Raw genomic sequence first — 18035 nt, 5'->3', positions numbered from 1 at the left:
CTATGGGCCCATGGGAGAGAGAGACTTTATTCTAAGAGTGATGAGAGAGTGATGGGGAGTTTTAGTCCCTGTAGGGGTGGGGTTCAGTTCAGTTCAGTCGCTCAGTCGTGTCCGGCTCTTTGTGACCCCATGGACTGCAGCACGCCATCCATCCCTGTCCATCACCGACTCCCGGAGCTTGCTCAAACTCATGTCCATTGAGTTGGTGATGCCATCCAACCATCTCATCCTCTGTCATCCTCTTCTCCTTCTGCCTTCAATCTTTCCCAGCATCGGTCTTTTCAAATGAGTCAACTCTTTGCATCAGGTGGCCAAAGTATTGGAGCTTCAGCTTCAGCATCAGTCCTTCCAATGAATATTCAGGACTGATTTCCTTTAGGATGGACTGGTTGGATCTCCTTGCAGTCCAAGGGGCCTCTCAAGAGTCTTCTCCAACACCGCAGTTCAAAAGCATCAATTCTTCGGCACTCCCCTTTCTTTATAGAAAGAAAGCAGGGGTGGGGAGGGGGAAAGAAATGATCCAGTTTACACTTTAAAGTGGGAAGCCTGGCGTGCTGCAGCCCATGGGGTCTCAAAGAGTTGGACACAGCTTAGCGATTGAACAGCAAAACTTTAAAGGGCTCACTGGGCCTTCGAGGGAGAATGGATCGGAGGGGTTGGGAGTGCAGGAGTGGGATCCATTCAACAGGAAGTTGTAGCCACCATCCCCAGGTGAGGGCTTGTTTGAGGGGGCAGCCACGACTAGCGGGGGAGGGGGTCAGGTTTATCCATCAGATGTATTGAACAAGTTAAGGCGTGTGGGGAAAATAGAGATTATAGTATGACGGATGGGCGCTAGGATATGTCTGAGTGCTTCCCCTGTATTCTGTGCTCAGAGGCAGAAACTCAGTTAAAGGGACCCTTCAAAGCATCTTTCCCTTGATTTTGCTCCTCGTCAGCACCTGTGTCTCGGCTCTGGCAGGAATGCGAAGGATCCCAGGCAGGTGGAACATGCCGGGGGATTAGACGCTGCTTGGTTCCGGGGATGTGCAGGGATGATCAGAGCAGCAGCCGCGTCTCCTTAAACCCTTCTCCGTGTCTCTGCAGAGCGGGACGCCTTCGACACGCTCTTCGACCACGCCCCCGACAAGCTCAGTGTCGTGAAGAAGGTGAGTTTTCGGTCATGGTGTTTCCCTCCATCTCTGGGTGTTTTTTTTTTTTTTTTTTACAGCATGAACTTCGTGCTGGGAAAGAGGTGGGAAAATGTTTGAAATCTCTGAAATGTTTGCCACATGGATTGAAGTGTAATTATAGTCAAAAGCGTAACTGCGGTGCATAAAATTAGCACCTTTTTAACTCAGCATCTCTGCTCCTGGGTATCTTCCTGGCCACCCGCCCCGCCACTGCTGTGGAGTGAATTACCCCGCCAGCGTTGGGGGGCGGTTCATTCTGAATCAAGGCTTTTTTTCAATGTGGAAATGTTTTTCAGCGCGTCAGCCTGCTGGCTCGTGCTGGCCTCGTTACCGCAACGGTGCATCCACGACGTGCCTGGTAAACAAGCAGGCGCTGTTGGCGGAGTCGTTCTGAGCTCCATTTGGCCTGTCTCCCCAGCTGGGAGCACAAAGGGGAGGCAGCCTGCTGGTCAGTCTCCGATGGAAGAAGCTGCGCGAACAAGGCTCTGGAGTCTGGGGCTGGGGAATGGCGAGCTTCCAGGCCAATGGCTTTCTCTCCCCCAAGACGAATCAAGACTCAGTACACATCAAGTTATTTGAGCACCTGCAGAATGCTCAGGAAGGCAGCGGTGGGATGGATCTCAGCTTGTAAAGTCTGAGCCCTCGACCCTGCGGAGGCAGCTCTCGATCTTGGATCGTTTTCCCACACAGGTTGCTTCATGCAGGACTTCTCAGAGGCTGTAATATGCTGACAAGCTTTGCAGTTCTCCAAGAGGGGGCTTGGGCTTCCCTGGTGGCTCAGCTGGGAAGAATCTGCCTGCAATACAGGAGCCCTGGGTTTGATCCCTGGGTTGGGAAGATCTCCTGGAGAAGGGAAAGGCTACCCACTCCAGTACTCTGGCCTGGAGAATTCCATGAACTGGATAGTTCATGCGGTCTCAAAGAGTTGGACATGACTGAGCGACTTTCACTTCACTAAGAGGGGGGCTTGGAGGGGTGCATTTTTCCAAGCTTGTTTGTCTGTAGTGAGATCTGTTGATTTAAATATATTGGGATAGAACACATTAAATTCCCATGGAACTCACATTTGGAAAATGTTGGTCCGACTGGGATGATGAGATTGTTAGTTCTTGAAGCACTTTGCAGAAGTGGGCCTTCTGGGGCCGAGCCTACTTAATGTCCTTGGATAATAAGCAACACACTCTGGGCCCTCAGAGCAGTACTCCCAACCCAACCCTGGCCACATCCGGCCCCTAGAATCCGTTCCCAAGAATGGATTCACAACCCGTTCACATCCATGCACAAGTTGTTGTCCACTAGTTCAGTCATGTCTGACTCTTTGCGACCCCATGGCCTGCAGCAGGCCGTGGGGTTTTCCTGTCCATGAGATTTTCCAGGCAAGAATACTGGAGTGGGTTGCCATTTCCTTCTCCAGGGGATCTTCCCGACCCAGGGATCAAACCACCCTCTCCTGCCCTGGCGGGTGGATTCTTGACCACTGAGCCACCACGGAAGCCCTGACTTGCAGTAGATCCGATTCATTCTTTGAGAAGGCGTGTTGTGGGGATCCCAGCAATGACCAAGAAAGAATCCTTTGGTTTCCCTGACTTCCAGCCTGGCCCTTCCCCACCCCCACACTGGAAGTTGTGTTAGTGTCTCCCAAATCCTAGGAAAAAAGCAGGGGGGCCCTGTCCAGCTCTCCAGGTCCCTCCGAGGTCACGCCCAACTCCTCTTTCCCATCCCACCCACCTCCAGCCCCCGCTGGAAGGCGCTGGAGGGCTCCCACAGGTGTACACGGCCTGGGTGGCTGCTCCACCCACTCCCCCCACTCCTACCCCCCAGCTCAGATCCTCCCCTGCCCCCTCATCTTCCAGGGATCCACCTGCTTCTCATTGACACCCTCCCACCCGGCCCTGACGTTTACATTTCATCAGCTTTGCTGTATCTCTGGATTCCCTGTTGCCTCCACTGGGTGTGTGTATGGAAAATCGTGTCCCAGACATCAGGGTGGGGCTCTGTCTTACTTACTGTCTTGTGTCCCCAGCACCAAGCAGAGTGCTGGGCACATAGTATGGTTGGGTTAAATGAATAGGAAATGACATCATGTCCAGGGTAGGGAGAGATGGGGTTGATACTGAGATTCCATTAAAGTGGGGCTTGATTACTGAGAAAAGTTGCAAGTGACAAATTTTAAGCTTTTGCCAGAGAGAAGAAGCCAGTGACCCTGTGTAGGTATATACCAGGACTCAGCAAATCTCGGTGGAGAAGGCAATGGCAACCCACTCCAGTACTCTTGCCTGGAAAATCCCATGGCCGGAGGAGCCTGGTAGGCTGCGGTCCATGGGGTCGCAAAGAGTCGGACACGATTGAGTGACTTCACTTTCACTTTTCATTTTCATGCATTGGAGAAGAAAATGGCAACCCATTCCAGTGTTCTTGCCTGGAGAATCCCAGGGACGGGGGAGCCTGGTGGGCTGCCATCTATGGGGTCGCACAGAGTCAGACACGACTGAAGCGACTTAGCAGCAGCAGCAGCAAATCTCTGAGGTCTCTTCATTTACTGAAACTCTGACGGAGGTGGCCCCAGGCAGCCTGTCTGTCTCAGTCTTTTGTAGTTCAAGGCTACATCTAGCCTACGTTGAAGCATTTAATTATCTCCCCCTGAGTGGGAGCCGTCACATCCATCTCGAGGGCGCAGGTGACTCTTCTGCAGGGATGTTAAATATGGTACGTGTGCACACCACATGTGCACATGGGCTGGTGGACAGAGTTGTGCGTTTCTTTACCCGCTGGGATAGATTTAGGTTTTATCTCATTAAAACCAAGGGGGATTGTGAGAACATTTCGTTTTCGACTCGGGCCTTTCGTTCCAGCCAATAGGGGAGATTACGGAAGCGTCTCACGAAGCCAGAGATGGCACCTGTCGCGCCCGTCCCATGATGTGGGAGCCGAATCTCACGCTCACGTTTCCTGTGTCTCTTTGCCTTGCAGTCTCTCATCACGTTTGTGAACAAGCACCTGAACAAGCTGAATCTGGAGGTGACGGAGCTAGAGACCCAGGTGAGCCATGTTCTGGGCTGAAGGATCCTTTGCCTGGAGTGGTTTTCAGCCAGCTCTCTTACCCTCAGTGGGCCTTGTGAACAAAGCAGACAGCATTGTGTTCGTCAAACAGACTGTCCATGATGCAGTCGAAATAGTCCCAGCCCCAGCCCCCTGGACCTTCTCCCACACCCTCTATCTTAATTCCCGGGGCTCCTGGAACAAAACCCCTTAAATAACACATATAACCTCATAGTTCTGGAAGCCAGAAATCCCAGATCAGGGTGTCTGCAGGGCTATTCCTTCTGAGCCTCTGGGAGGGGGTGGGGAGGGGGGCAGGGAGGTGGCCAGGGCCAGGCCCCTCCCCCAGCTTCTGGTGGCTTGCTGGTAACTTTGGGCATTTCTTGAGTCATCAGATGTATCATCTCCATCTTGGCTTTCACATGGATCTGTATCCAAATTTCCCCCCCTTTTTGGTAAAAACACAATCGTGTGGGATTAAGGCCCACCCTAATGACCTTACTTCCACCAAGACCCTATTTCCAAGTAAGTTTACACACAGGTTCTGGGGGGTGGGGTCAGGATTCCAACACATCTTTTCTGGTCATTGTTGTCGTGTCTGACTCTCTGCGACCCCATGGACTGTAGCGCGCCGGGCTTCCCTGTCCATCACCAGCTCCTGGAGCTTGCTCAAACTCGTATCCATTGAGTCGGTGATGCCCTCCAACCATCTCGTCCTCTGCTGCCCACTTCACCTCCTGCCCTCAATCTTTCCCAGCATCAGGGACTTCTTTGGTGCAGGGATGCAGTTCAACCACAGCACCCTCCAAGGTGCCGGCACCCCCACCAAAGAGCTTCTGCGTGTGTGGGTCCCTCAGGATAGAAAGTGTAGCTGCCTCTGCTTATGCTTCTTTTTTTTTTTATTTTTAAAAATTTTTTTGGCTGCGCAGCATGTGGAATCTATTTCCCCTACCAGGGATCGAACCCGAGCCCCCTGCAGTGGGAGTGAGGAGTCTTAACCTCTGGACCACCAGGGAGGTCCCTGGCGCCCTCTGCTTCTGCTGTCCATGGCCATCTACCCTGAGTGCTTAGCCAGCAAATGCTGGCTGGCGTCCCTCTAGTGAATACACACCACATATTTCTCCTGCCGCAAGTATAGAAAGTATACCTCCCCACCCCCACTCAGAGAGAAAGCTGCAGCGTGAAAATATGTTTTGAGCACTCAGCAAGCATTAAAGGCAAAATATAATTTCCCCAGGATTAGCTGGGTGCTTGAGTTTGACGTCTTTCGCGTTCTCGGTGCCCGTTTCTCTAATGTGCAGCTGATCCTTCTTAAACCCCTGGGTGATTGCGTTCATTCCTTCCTCTTTCTTTAACTTTTCTCATTTGCTTTTCTAATTAAAAAAGTAATTCAGGTTCATTGTAGAAATGTCTGAAAATGCAGATAACCAAAACAAATAAAAATCACCCGTAATCCCCTCACCCAGAGATAACGGCGCTGGGGGTTTACTCCAGATCGTTTCTCTACACGGATGGCTCCTCGCAGGCAGCTTGCTCTATGTTTGAAAGCTGAATGGTCCATTTTTTAACGTATATATTTATTTGTGCTTTGTTTGCAAGAACACTTTTTTTTTTTAGCAGTTTACTAATATTGCACGTTTAGCCTCTGATTATTTGCGGCTTGATGTGTTAACAGTCCAGAAGTGTACTCATTTGAAAAGGAACCATCCTTTTAGTCTGCCCCCGCCCCAATTCCCTCACCGTTCTCTCCAGAGGTAACCAACTTCAGCTAACTGTTGGGTGTGCATTTTTCTAGATGGTTTGTATGCATGAGTGTGCTTTTTGAAATGGCTGTGGGTGATTTTTTTTTTTTTTTTTGTAAAACAGCTGTTTTGCAAAGTGTTACTTAATAGTGTGGGCATCTTTTTGTGTGAGTGAGTGGGTTTCTGTCACATCCCTTTCGTGTTGTCTGGCCTGTCTGTGTTCTTCGCTTTAGTAGCTGCCTCCTATTCTGCGTGTCATTAAATCCAGTCCTTGTGATGGGACGTTTCCTGATCTGGTAAAAAGCGGTACAACCAGTATCTTTGCACACAGCTGTTTATGCCTTTATCTGCTTCCTCGGGATAAACTCCTACAAACGGGGTTGTTAGAGCAAAGGTCGGTAGTTACACGGAGGGCCCGGAAGCTTGGCCCGCCTGAAACTCTCGTCGGCGGCAGTGAGAACCCACATCCTCACCAGCTGTCCGTGATGGTCACTGCCCAGATGGCTCTGCCTGCCGCTATCAACAGCCACACATCTGAGGCTGAGTTCTGAACTTAAATTTGCATTGATGTCTGTTTGCTCTGTATGCCATCATTTGTTCCTGTCACTGCACGGTGTGAAGTCACGGGGCTTCCGAAGTAGCGCTAGTGGTAAAGAGCACTCCTGCCAGGGTAGGAGACGTACAAGAACGGGGTTCGATCCCTCGGTCGGGAAGAGCCCCTGGAGGAGGGCATGGCAACCCACTCCAGTAGTCTTGCCTGGAGAATCCCATGGACAGAGGGGCCTGGTGGGCTACAGTCTTAAGGGGTCGCAAAGAGTCAGACACAACTGAAGCGACTTAGCAAACACACATGAAGTAATATCCTAAAAATAGTTTGAGCCAGTGATCCACCAAAAGAGATACCCAGCCCTCGAAATGCAGATCTTTCTTTTTGTTGTGGCAAAGGACTCTGAGTATTTCCATAAGTATGTTCATTGTTAAACTTCTGATGTCCTGCAAGTCAATGCGAACGGGGCTCCAGTTCTTGCCCTGGGTGTGTGTTTGTGTGTGTTTTCTCCTTTTTAAAAGCACTTTCAGATTGTGGGGCAGCTTCTGAGTTCTGTGACACTGAGCCAGTTCCTCAACCTCTCTGAGCTTCTCCCCACTTGTTTAAACTGGAAATAAGTCAGTCTCATTCAAAAGCCTGTGACGAATGTCAGCAGACACATGTAGCCAGTGGAAACCGTATTGGACCACACAGTTTTAGAATCTGGAGGCCGGGCTCGTCACAAGCCCTTGATCTGCAGGAGATGTCCTCTGGGAGGGAGGGTGGGCAGGTCCTGCCTCCCCCCTCCCCACCCTGAGTGCTGGTCCGTGTCCCAGAGATCAGGCCCTGCCTCCCGCATCTTGGTCCTCTCCTGCCCCTGGGCAAGTTGCTCTGCCTTCGTGAGTCTCCGTTGGGTTACCTGTAAAAGGAGCAGGTCCCCTCTGTCCTGGCTTCTTGGGGGCGGGGGAGCCCAGGCAAAGAGCAGAGTCTTTGGGTCTAGATTCCCGGCCGCTTCCTGTGCGTGGGAGGTGGTGCTGGGCCAGGTAGCAGGTCGAGGGGCTGGGATCTACCAATTAGGACCCAGCTAGGAAAAACTCTCCATCACCAGGGCATGGGAAAGTCTTGTCCCGCCATGGATGTCTCTAGAAGAAGACGCCCAGGCAGCTTACCAAGTGAAGGAGCCGAACGGGGCAGCAAACCCCAAACCAAAGCCTAGGGCACCCTGCAGGCTGTGGATTAACCGTGCCCGCTGCTGGCACAGGTGGAGCACTCCCTGCATGCTCGGTGCTCCCTGCCCCCTCCTCACAGGGTCCCCACGGCCACCCTGAGAGATGGGACCAGCGTTATCCCCGAGGTCAGTGGTCTGATCCTCCCCACTCAGCCGCACTTCATGTCATCATGTACAGTCTCAAGTGCCCACTTTGCACCCTGGTCCTTCACCTGACTGCAGGCTCAAGTTCCTCAACAAGAGATGGATTCTTTTTTTTTTAACTCTAAAACACTTTTCCTCCGTTTGAGTGGCTGCAGAGCCTTTGCTGACTCCGTGTACGGCCCGGAACATCACGCATGTTCCTCTGTAGTTTGCAGACGGCGTGTACCTGGTGCTGCTCATGGGGCTTCTGGAAGATTACTTCGTACCCCTGCACAACTTCTACCTGACCCCTGACAGTTTTGACCAGAAGGTACGTGTGTGCGCGGTCTCCATCCTGGGAGTGGCCTGGGACATGCTCATCCAAGTGAGCAGCGTAGAATCCCCGGGCCGCTCTTTGTGAAGTCCAGCCTGCCCAGAAAATGGTGTGGTGATGACATGTGACCCTCAGGAAAGGAAGGAGCCCCGTGGGCAGTGCCTAACGCATCCAGGGGTTATGTGCCACGTTCTCGTTGGACTCTTTGCCTGGGACGATGCCGGTCTTAATAATTGTGGCCGAATGTCAGTAGAGTTGCAAATCCTTCCCCTGTTCGTGCCGCGTGGTCTGCCCGCAGCTTCATGAGCTTCCTGGACACCATCTTCAGTGTCTGCGCAAAGTCCATGGAGCGGCTGTGATGCCAGTCTCCCTGTTTTCCACTTTGGGGCGATCCACTTGTTTCTTTTTGCCTATTAAAACAATAACGTATCATGTGAATATATTGTTGTTCAGTAGCTACGTCGTGTCCAAATCTTTGACCCCCATGGACTACAGCATGCCAGGCTTCCCTGTCCTTCACTGACTCCCAGAGCTTGCCCAAGCTCATGTTCATTGAGTCGGTGATGCCATCCAACCATCTCATCCTCTGTCACCCGCTTCTCCTCCTGCCTTCACTCTTTCCCAGCATCAGGGTCTTTTCCAATGAGTCGGCTCTTCACATCAGGTGACCAAAGTATTGGAGCTTCAGCTTCAGCATCAGCATTAGTCCTTCCAATGAATAGTCAGGGTTGATTTCCTTTAGGATTGACTGGTTTGATCTTCTTGCTGTCCAAGGGACTCTCAAGAGTCTTCTCCAACACCCCAGTTCAAAAGCATCGATTCTTTGGCACTCAGCTTTCCTTGGAGAAGGAAATAGCAACCCACTCCAGTATTCTTGCCTGGAGAATCCCAGGGATGGAGGAGCCTGGTGGGCTGCCGTCTATGGGGTCGCAAAGAGTCGGACACGACTGAAGTGACTTAGCAGCAGCAGCAGCAGCCTTCCTTGTGGTCCAGCTCTCGAATCCATACATGGAAAAACCATAGCTTTGACTATATGGACCTTTGTTGGCAAAATGATGTCTCTGCTTTTTAATATGCTATCTAGGTTGGTCATAGCTTTCTTGCCAAGGAGCAAGCGTCTTTTAATTTCATGGCTGTGCAGTCACCATCCATAGCAACTTTGGAGCCCAGGAAAATATAATCTGTTATTGTTTCCACTTTTTCTCCATCTATTTGCCATGAAGTGATGGGACTAGATGCCACGATCATGAATATGTAAATATAAATATATATATATAAATATATATATATATATATATATGTTTCCATTCCTGTGGATTGTTTTCTAGGAAAATCCTCAAAGAGGATTGTTTGGGTCAAAGGGCATGGCCTTCACGTTTGGGACACTCTTGTGACCAGGTGTTTACCTCCTGCCAAGGGCTTCCGCAGGTCCAGCCGTCCCAGCAGTGTTTAGTTCCTCGCCTTCAGAAACCTGGCTCGTGGACTGACCATATTGCTTGAACTCGAGAGCATCTGTCATTTTATTTTCCCGAAGTGCTAGACCCATGAGTCAGGGAGGCAGCCAGAGACGCATCCGGAAGCTGAGCCAGTGTTTACCAATCAGCCTGCTTCTGGCATCTCTAGGGCGGCTTGCTCGCGGCCAAATGTCGCTGCCGTCTGGCCCGCTGAGATGGATCAGAGCAGATCAGTGAGGTTCTGGCACGTTCCCCTCCTCGGAGTGCAGAGGGGGCAGGGTAGGGGGGATGCTCGGGGCTGGTCAGGAGGCAGGAAGACAGACAGTTTGGTCATGGAGCTCATCTTGCATTTCCTGCCCACGTGGCTGGCTGCAGAAGGATTTCTGTTTGTTTGTTTTTTGACCTGGACCATTTCTAAAGTCTTTATGGATGTGTTACAATATTGCTTCTGTTTGATGTGTTGGTTTTTTTGGCTGCGAGGCATGTGGGATCTTTTGATCCCATATCCCCTGCATTGGTAGGCAAAGTCTTAACCACTGAACCATCAGGGAGGTTCCCAGAAGTCTTAGCCACTGAACCGCCAGGGAAGTTCCCAGAAGCATTGTTCTGGAGAGATCTTTTCTCTGTTCAAATGAGCACGAAGGCTGGTGAGAAGGTTGAAGTCAGCCAAGCCAACTGGAGCTGGGCTTCTTTCCGGGACAGGCTCTGTGCAGTAGCAGGGGCGGCCCCTCCCAGCCCCGGCCTCCTTCCCTCTGAGACAGGACGAGTCTCTGTCCATCACCCTCTGGCCTGGGAGGCTCAAAGCCTGTTCGGTCCCCTTCGCCTCTGAGCGGGAGACGGGGGCCTGCTGTAGGGGACAGCATCCCACGTGGTGTGAGACCGTCAACGCTTGTAGGGTCCAGTGGTGGCCCGAGGGCCTCCAGAGCTCTCCTGGCTGGAAGCTGGCATTCTGGAGGGTCCTTCTCCGGCTGTGTTAGCCCCCAGCCCCACCCCTGGATTCTTTCCCTTCCTCCCAATAAGTGATGGTCTCCTGGTACCACCGGGAGCTTCCTCATTAGCCATGGGGCTTACTAACCTCCAGGTCCTCCAACCACCTCGCAGATGATGGCCTTTTCCTGCTGCACAGACCTGAACCCCCTTCCCGTTGGGGCCAGACACCTCGTCCCAATGTGGCCAGGCAGTGGTGACATATGCCGAGGGGCCCTCTCAAAGCATCCCTGGGACCCCAGACTCTGCCAGGCACTGAGAATCCTTGTAGCAGTGACAGGAGACTGAGATCAGTGAGCAAATCCTAGATATACCATGGGTGTGTGCTTTTAAACCATCGCACTGGAGTTTAAAAAGATGAGATGGGACGTCTCTGACCCTGAGATTCCTGCAAACAACTGAACTGCCCCATCGAACCATCTCAGAGGCGTGGGTACCACCCACACTTCTTGTTTGAGGCCCACCACTGAGCCTTGCTCTGTGCTGGTCACTTTGCTGGGTACCTTGGGTCTGTGGTCATCTGGAAGATTCCACAGTGTCCCTGTCTCTCTGGGGGTGGCCTGCGTTCTGGAGACTTGGAGGTTATTCCTGGAAGCAAGTCCCAGAAAGGGCTTTGCAGTTTCAGGGTGCTTTCCCATTTGTTCCCTCATCAGAGTCCCTGTCCCCAGGAGAGGAAAGGGATCCTTGGGGTGGGGATGGATCACAGTCGGCAGGGGCAGAGTCAGGAGATCCCATTCCTTTCTGGGACCCTCTACCCTTCTCTCTCCTCACCTGGTTTTTTGAAACTCCTTTGCATCACAGAGAGAAAGCACTTTGGGGGTTCTGCTGTGGACTGGCTCCTGGTAGCAGTGTGGGGCTTTGGGGTTCAGAGTGTGGCTTGGTTGGGGGTGGGGTCTCACTCTCGGGGATCACGGTCAAGGAGGTGGCCCCACATCCTGTCAGGAAGTATTTGCTCTTCTTTGTGCTGGGTCCATGGAGCCGGGCCCCGAGGGCGCTTCTCTGCAGGGGCAGAGAGGTTGTGGGGTTGAGGCTTGGCTCAGAGAGAACGGAAGGAGAAAGGGGCAGTCTCCTGTCTGGTGGGTTCCTTGGACGGAGAAGAAAGCAGAGGGAAGGCTTGCTGAAAACCTATCACTGGTTGGGCTGAGCAGCTGCAGAGAGGTGGGCCTTCAAAGGGTGCTCCCCCGACCCCTGCACCTCCCCCCTCCCACACCCCCATCCCCCGGCCAGCCAGTCTTTCCTCAGTGCAGGGAGGGGCCTCGTGGACTTGACCATGCTCCACACCGGTGATGGGGGCGCATCCTGCCAGCCTGGGGCCACAGAAGACGTCTGTTCCCACGTTGGGCTGACAGTCTAACCCAGCCATTGCCCTGTCTCTCCCTCGTGGCCGTACTGGCTCTGTCTCAACTCCAAACCTGTTGTGTGTATGAATCAGGGATCTGGATCTCAGCTGACGGTGGAAGAGGCAGGATGCTCCCGGAGACAGGGCACAGATTCCCATCCAGACTTGGGTGGGCTGAAGCCCGGCCCCGTCTCTCGGAGCCCGGGGACTTTCTCGGCACAGATGACGGATGTCCTCACCCGTCTCGCCCAGGACCTCCTTTGGGAAGTGAGAGATTAAGACCCTCCGGTCATCTCCCGTGCGTGTCCCTCCTCCAAGGCCCAGCCGGGTTCAGCCCTCTCTCCAGGCCGGCTCCAGGCCCTGCAGGTGGGATTCTGACAGCCTGCGTCCTGTCTTCCCTCAGCGTGGCCCACGAGCCTCAGGTCATTTGCAGCTCACCCAGGTCTGGGTGTGAGTGGCCTGCACCCACTCTGGGGCGTGTCCCGCGTGCCAGGGCTGGGCTCCTGTTTGATACTCAGCGGACGGTGGCCTCCTCTACATCTCTGAGCACTGCCCACCCAGTGCCCCCGTGGCGTGGAAGCTTCTCTGCTGTGCCCTGGGCTCTCGTGGTCTTGACTAACGGAGGAGTATTTTGCCAAGTGTCTCTTTCCTGGTTAATCATTAAACCACTTTGCAGGCAAACTTATTATTGTGTTTCTGATTCATTGGCAGGGAAATCATGAAAATGTTACTGTTTAGAGGGTGTTTGATTACAGGAGAGCCCTAAAGTCCTTTCCAGCTCTGACATCTGTGATTTATTTTGTTTTTTGGTTTCCCCACCTGCCTGTCTTCCCCCACCCCCTACTTCGCTCGAAGCAGACTTCTGGTTGGCTGTGCTTGGGTTGATCGCCAGTGTCTCCATGGTTCAGGTGGACTTGAAATGCAGCAGAGGCGGCTCTGTGTCTAACCTCTGCGGCAGAAGTGTGCAAACTTTGAGCCTCCTTGGGGGCCGAGCATAGATGTGTCCACCTTTCCAGGGCATTGTGAAGGTTGAAGGCCGTGCAGCAGCCACCAGTGGCCTGACTTCAGTTCCAGCAGCGTCCATGGCCCCTGCTCTGGGTCAGGGGTACTGATATACCCCTGCCAAGGACAGGCCGTCACACTCGGCTGGCTTGAGGCCTTCTGACAGACAGCAGGGGACTGCTGTGTGCTGGGGATGGGGCCCAGGGACGGGGCCCAGGGCCGGGTGCCTTCAGGAGGTGACTTGCCCTCTCTGAGCCTCAGGTCCTCAGCTGTAACAGGAAGCTGCCGTCACTTGTCTTCACATGGGCGTGTCAGGGCCTGGGGACCCCCAACCCCCCCAGGGCAGCTTCTTGCCCTCATCTCCTGCCTGCGTCTCCCAGCCACGCCCTCATCTCTGGGAAGGGGAGTGAGGGCCACTCGGTGGATGTGTGCTGTCCTCAGCAGGCTCCCTCCCCCTCCCTCTGCCCACCCTGGGTCCTGCCCCGGGCACTGCTGGTCCTTGTGAGCCGAGTTATTCCAAAGGTTCCCCCTGTCCACGCTTGCTTCCATCCCCTTGGAGGAAAATCGGTGGAGGTGGGGGGCAATGGGCAGGCCTGGGACCGGTTGCGGCCCCGGCGCTAACTCTGGCTTCCTTGGCAGGTCCACAACGTGTCGTTTGCCTTTGAGCTGATGCTGGACGGAGGCCTTAAGAAGCCCAAGGCTCGTCCTGAAGGTAACACCCTGACCCGGGTCTTCGAAGGGCTAGGGGACCGGCCGGGTCTCTCCCACCAGGCCCCGAGCGTGTGGCTCAAAGGCCGGGCTCTGCTGACCCCAGCTCCCTGTTGCCCTCGGGGCTTCGGGGACCTGGAGTCCTGTGCTGGGGAAGACACCAAGGCCGGTTCTTCAGTCAGCATTGACTTGGAGGCCGTGGCCTCTGCCCCACGACCTCAGGGTTCCACTGCCCACCAGGTGCCCGTGCTCAGACCGGAGACGCTGCCTCACGTCTTGAGAGGATGTTTAGGGCTGGCTGCAGTTCAGCGCCTGTCGGGTCGCTGTCCTGGTGGCCCGGTGGTGCTCGTGAGCCAGGCCGTGGCTCGGTCATGGCCTGTGAGGTCTGCATGGCAGTGGAGGCCAGCAGAGCCCCGGCAAGAGGCCCCCTCACCGCCGCACTGACTCCTGTGCTAAATGCCCTCCACCAGGAATCGAGCGGGCGACTGAAGCCCTGGGGTGGGGGGTGCTGGGGAGGGGTGCTGCTCAAAGCATCTTCCAATCCAGGGGCTGTGGCGTGGGCCCTCCATGTCCCAATTATAACAAGTTTGCAGGTGAGGCCAGTGCTCCTGGATCCCCGCCCGACAGTGACAGCTTGAATCCTGGGTGGGGCATCCTCGTTAGCCTCCATCCACGCCCCCTGGGAGGCTCAGCAGTCACTGTCGAACACCCATCCAGGACAGGATTTCTGTCCCGTGACCCATGAACCGCAGCCCTCCCCGAGCCCTTGTCGGAGCTCAGAGAGCAAGTGAGGAGAAGAACCAGGTGCCCGACCCCCAGGGGGACAGGGCCGCTTCCCACCAAACAAGGTGCTTGGACTTCCTGGGCCACACCTTGGTCCTGACCTCGAGGGGGTAGGACCGCGGCTGCTGCCTGCCCTGCCCCAGGAGGCCCGCAGGGTGGCCCGCGGTCACCAGTACGTGTCCTTGGCTGTCCTAGACCCTGTACCACGCAGACTTGTCTGGGCCCATCCTGGAAGGGATGAAGGAGAATCCTCGCCATCCCAGGGCTCATCCCGCGGGGTGGTGGCCTGGGGGCTCGGGCAGCGGCCTGTGAGTGGCGGGGACAGCAAGAGTGCTCTGCGGGGGACATAAATGGTGTCCCCCACATCTCCCAGGTGTTGGCACCAGGACTTGGGGCACCTTCTCTCACCCGCAGTGGCTTCTCTGTTTTCCTTCTGCAGATGTGGTAAACCTGGACCTCAAATCCACCCTGCGGGTTCTTTACAACCTATTCACCAAGTACAAGCACCTGGAGTGACAGCAAGGGGCAGCAGAGACCTCAGCGGGGACCACGCTTCGGGAGGTGCCCTGGCCTCCCCTCCCAGCCCTCGGTTGCTCCCCACCCCACCCCACTTTTTGTTTCTGGTAGATGCTCTTCACCTCCTTCCCCTGTAATTCCACAGCGGGTGGCATACTTAGAAATTCAGGTTCCAAACACCAATGCTTTGTGAGTTTGCAGCCTCGCCTCACCTGGGGTGCCACAGGGGGCCAAGTCTCTTGTTGATCAAAAGATGGAAAAGAAAAAAAAAACCTGGAACCCTGACCCTCAGCCCCTGGGAGGCAGCAGAGGGGCACCTGGCATTCCAGCTGACAGCCGCCAGCGATCACAAGTCGTCAGAAACGCACGGCAGCGTTGCAGCAGGGGCGATGGCTTGACTGTCCTGGTGGCATCTCCTGGGCGGGACTCTCCTGGGCAGCCAGGCCTTTTTACAAAAAATGCATTTTGCTGTTTGAAAAAAATTCCCTCTGAGCTCCCGGGAGCCTCAGCTGCGACCGGAGTGTCCACTCGCAGCCTTATTCCTTGGCCGCTCCGTGCAGTTTGCATTTTGCTTTTGCTCAGACGTCTGGGACCCAGCGGACCCAGTGGCCACGGTCCGTGGGAGGAAGGGTTTCTGAGGCGTTTCTTCATCTCCTGCTGCGGCTGAGTGGGCTGTGTCGGAGTTGGCTCTAAAAGGCAGCTGGAGACAGCTCCGCTGGGAAGTCTCCAATCCCAGAGGCTCTGTTTGAGGATGGATGCCTTTCCAAAAACCTTTGGAAAGCAGGGTGTTTCAGTTTGTTGCGGCTGCCGTAACAGAGTGCCTGGGTTGGGGGGTGGGTTAGAGCCCGGACATTTATTGTCTCAGTTCTACAGGCTGGAGATCGAGACGGTGGTGTCGGCAGAGCTGGTGCCTTTGTATCCTCCTGGGCTTGTAGACGGACGCCGTCTTCCCTCGCTTCCTACGCTTCTCCCCGCTGTGTGTCTCATCTCTTACAAGGACACCAGGCAGAATGGATTGGGGTGGACCCTAATGGCCTCATGGTACCTTAATTACGTCTGTAAAGACCGCTGTCCCCAAATACCGTCACCTTCTGAGGTCTTGGGGGTTAGGACTTCAATATGCGGGTTCTAGGGTGGGGGGGGTCACAGCTCAGCCTGTAAGAGGGGCGGTGGAGTGTTCACCTCTGTCCTCCGCCAGTCCCAGCTTTCCGCAGCCTGTGGCATCCTTGGGGCACCCTGTCGAAGGAAATGCGATCCCTCATCTGCGTGCCCTTCACCCCTCGCCTGCCTCGTCTTGGGAGAGAAAGGGGCACCCCTCGGCTGGGTCTCAGGCAGGTCCTTCACCAGGTCACCCCCACCTCCCTGCAGAGCCGGGGTTCTCGGGCCGACTGGACCCCCTGGGTTTGCTCAGCACCCTGGCAACGTGGGCCTTTCTCTTCTGTGATATTCGCCTTCCCGCTACAGGTCAGAGCTGTTGAGCACGTCGTTATCTTACATTGCGTACCAGTGCTCAGGACTTAAAGAGCAGCTGCCTCTTCTGCCTGGGCTCGGGCGGCTGCCAGCCTGGGGCCGGGTTCAGAATAGCCAATTTGATGGCGGAGGTTACCCAGCAGGGGAAAGAAATAATTAAAACGGCATTACGGCGTCTCCTGCGGGAGGCGGTGACATTAAACATCCACATTGACAAAATAGCTGAGGCTGGAACGTTCTGTGCCGCCTTCATTACACGCGTGGATCCACGGTGCCAGGGAGGCGGAGGCCCCTCCACCTGCCGTGGGCGCTTGTGGGCCTGGCGGGGCAATGCCGATTCCTGGGGGCCTGCGGGAGTGGGGGTGGGGGTGAAGGAGGGGAGGCCGGGGTTTGGAAAGAAGCCTGGGGTCTTCAGCCCAGTTGGGCAGCCCCCCCAACCCCAGGCCTGTTTCCACACCCTGAAGGTCCGGGTGAGGGGCATTGGTTCTTCCGGGGAGGGAGGTGGTGATGGGGTTCAACTCCCAGGGCAGTGAGCCTACTTCAGCCCTCTTGTGTTTTAGGCAGGAGAGTAACAGGAATGATAAATATGTGGGAAACCTATAGACAGGCACTTTTATCTCGTAATGCTGACTCTTTAAAGCCCTGTCCAGCAAAGCATGTCGTCTGGTCTCCAAATTAACTTTTTCTCAAACCAGCGGGGAAGGCATGGGCGTGCCTTCCGCCCACCTGTGCAGGCCCCCTGGGGCCGTCCGCATCATTCTCCCCATCCACTGTCTGGACTGGACCCGAATTGAAAGCGTGTGTGGGGTGAGGGCTGGGAAGCAGTTTTGAGGCTGAAGCCAGGGTGACCTCTGCAGTGGCTAGATTCCTCCTCTTGGGATCCACCCGTTGTCCCTGGTGGCTTGGGGACAACAGCTGTCAGGATGTGAGTGTCAGGGCCCGGGACATCCCTGCTGCGAGGCCCACATGCTGCAGCATCTTCTGGGGAAACTGGGGCAACAGAAACTACTTTCTTTTGACACTTGCTGGGAGTTCCTTGGAAGGCAAAAGCTTCCCTCTTAGTCCTTAAATGAGGAAAGTTCTAGAAACCTTCCTGCTGCACTGATTCCCATTTGTAGTGAATGGCCTCCCCACCTTTGCCCCGAAGAGGGACCTTCATCCACAGGAGCTAAGTGAAAACAAAGTCATCGGTACCCATGCCGTGATGGCTAAAGGTCCTGAAATGCCTCCTCTTATTGTTCTCCGGATGGCCTGTCTTTTGAATGCCCTCCCCTTCACTGGTTTTGGGGCGCCTGCTTGCAGCTCTGCTTCCCCCTCGAACACGATATCACGAAGCGCTGAGCCCAGAGCCCCACGTGCCCTGAGGTCCTAACTGGATGTGGCACAAGAGCTGTGTTGTTTTAAAGCAGCCAAATCCTCTTGCCCAGTTTGTGTGCCAGTATCCTCGTGTTCTTGATTTGTTTTAAGCGGTGTTTACTTTGGATTTCTGGGTATTAAATAAAAGCCACTGAAACCCTGGCTGTGTTGTCAACCTACCCCGCGGGCTGGCGGCGGGAGCCGGCATTCCGGACGGCGTGTGGTGGTTTATCCCAATAAAGGCCGCTGCCTCTGT

General features: G+C 54.7%; 1 protein-coding gene across 3 annotated transcripts in view; it reads left to right on the top strand.

The window, feature by feature from the left end:
- Window positions 1-18035, top strand: part of PARVB (parvin beta) — a 115102-nt gene extending 97067 nt beyond the window's left edge. For all 3 annotated transcript variants that reach the window (XM_043440428.1, XM_043440427.1, XM_043440430.1), the window contains exons 9-13: window positions 1087-1148; window positions 4143-4211; window positions 8060-8161; window positions 13586-13658; window positions 14877-18035. In XM_043440428.1, the coding sequence (XP_043296363.1) occupies window positions 1087-1148; window positions 4143-4211; window positions 8060-8161; window positions 13586-13658; window positions 14877-14953 (383 nt within the window). In that variant the 3' untranslated portion in view covers window positions 14954-18035. The remainder of the gene's footprint in view (window positions 1-1086; window positions 1149-4142; window positions 4212-8059; window positions 8162-13585; window positions 13659-14876) is intronic.

The sequence above is a fragment of the Cervus canadensis genome, chromosome 21, assembly GCF_019320065.1.
Source record: "Cervus canadensis isolate Bull #8, Minnesota chromosome 21, ASM1932006v1, whole genome shotgun sequence".
NCBI classification, from domain to species: domain Eukaryota; kingdom Metazoa; phylum Chordata; class Mammalia; order Artiodactyla; family Cervidae; genus Cervus; species Cervus canadensis.
Note: the sequence above shows the minus strand (reverse complement) of the source record. Positions and strands in the feature narration are given on the sequence as shown.